The sequence below is a fragment of the Nestor notabilis genome, unplaced genomic scaffold, assembly GCF_000696875.1.
Source record: "Nestor notabilis isolate BGI_N333 unplaced genomic scaffold, ASM69687v1 scaffold20793, whole genome shotgun sequence".
Lineage (NCBI taxonomy): Eukaryota > Metazoa > Chordata > Aves > Psittaciformes > Psittacidae > Nestor > Nestor notabilis.
This window is the reverse complement of record NW_009922605.1, coordinates 1,713-3,346: the sequence shown is the minus strand read 5'-3', so window position 1 is coordinate 3,346 and position 1,634 is coordinate 1,713. Positions and strand designations below refer to the sequence as shown.

At 59.1% G+C, this 1,634-nt stretch overlaps 1 protein-coding gene across 1 annotated transcript in view; it reads right to left on the bottom strand.

Annotated features, from left to right (window-relative positions):
- Window positions 1-833: 833 nt before the first annotated feature.
- The window catches only part of LOC104403541 (transcription factor E2F2-like), a gene marked incomplete at its 5' end in the record, with an annotated part of 2,362 nt that continues 1,561 nt past the window's right edge, over window positions 834-1,634 (bottom strand). The window contains 1 exon segment of the mRNA XM_010011716.1: window positions 834-1,319. Within this exon segment, the coding sequence (XP_010010018.1) occupies window positions 834-1,319 (486 nt within the window).

The window sequence follows — 1,634 nt, the reverse complement described above, 5'->3', positions numbered from 1 at the left end:
CTCCCCAGCATTTTGCTGCTTAAAGGAAAACAGCCCCTTCTAACTCCAAAGTTGTCTTTTATTTAATTTCATCCCCTCCCGGGCAGAAAACATCAAATGCCACAAGTTTTTCCATGCCAAAAACACACTCACCCACAGCACCCGAGAGCCAAACCTCAGGATAACCAACCCAAAGGAAGGACTTCAATACACTCACTTGCAAACCAACCCACCAACCTGACCCCCACCAGCGCTGTGCCAAGGGGGGGGGCATATAAATACAGTGCAATAAGTACATCTATCTTACAATGGCACAATGCAAAGCCATAGCCAGCTCCGTGTCCAGGGGCCGATCCCACCCTGCTTCCCAAGCCCTTCTCCGTGGGGTTTATTAAGGCTTTTCCAGCCATGGAGTGGGAAACTGCTCAAAATGTGCCATCATGGTTCCAAAGAACCAGTCTAACAGGGCAGTGGTCCCAAAACATGACAGCCCCCCCAGCGCAGCCCATTATGGACCAAATGCCACCCTAAGCCACCCCATGCACCCACAGGCACCACCAGCAGCCCCACAGTGATGGGAGCGTATAGTGGGGAGCATCAGCACTGGCACCCCATGGCTGAGATGGGACCTGGCTGCATCCTTTCCACATCTCTGGATGTGACAAACACAGCCCTGAGGTGACAACCAACCCAGGAGAGCGAGGAGAAGCCACCCAGGGCAGCCCCCATGAGCGCCCATCACCACGCTCATCACCCCAACCCACCCCACACTGCCCAGCCACCCCGCAGAGACCCTGCACACTCAGGACACGAGTGACCGGAGGGGACAAAGGCAGTGGGGATGTCCCTGATGCTCAGTGCTTCAGCAGGTCCCCCAGGTCGTACGCCTCGAAGAGGTCACTGACACCCTCACCCTCCAGCCCCCAGAGGTAATCGTCCTGTCCCAGCGGGGGTGAGAAGGTGATGAAGGGCCCCGAATCCAGTTTGGAGGAGGCGCAGGGCAGCTGGTCCTCTGTCTGCTGTAGGAGGTGGTGGGGTGAGCCCAGGAGCCCAGCTTCCACCTCCAGCAGCGAGCAGGGCCCCCCCAGCACATAGAGAGGCAGAGATGGGGGTGACGAGGGGGTGCCTGGCCCCCCCCAGCTCTGAGGAATGGAGTAGGGCAGCTGTGGGGCTGGCCCAGGGCTATTTGGCAGGGAAAGTGGGATGGTGTCGTCCCATGGGGAGGTGGCAGCGGAGGGGATGCAGTGGTCCTTGGTGGGGCTCTCCTCCGGGATCTCCTCTGGGCAGAGGTACACTTCAATGGGGCTGGTGGTGCTCTTCAGGCGGAGCTGAAAGTTACCCTGGAGGGGCAGAGCAAGGCTCAGGGGGGCACACACAGAAGGGCACCCACACCCCACCCCACTGCTCCAACCCATGCAGTGTCCACGCAGAGCATTGCAACCCCTAAATGACCAGCCCAGGATCAAACAGCCCTGTGGAGACAACCCAAAACCACCCAGGGCCATGCTGGGCTGCACCCTTGGGATGCCCCAGATACACAGAGGTGGGGGAGCAAGTCCAGAGGAGGCCACGAGGACGATCAGAGCCTGGAGCAGCTCCTCTATGGAGACAGGCTGAGAACATTGGGGCTGTTCAGCCTGGAGAAGAGAAGCTGC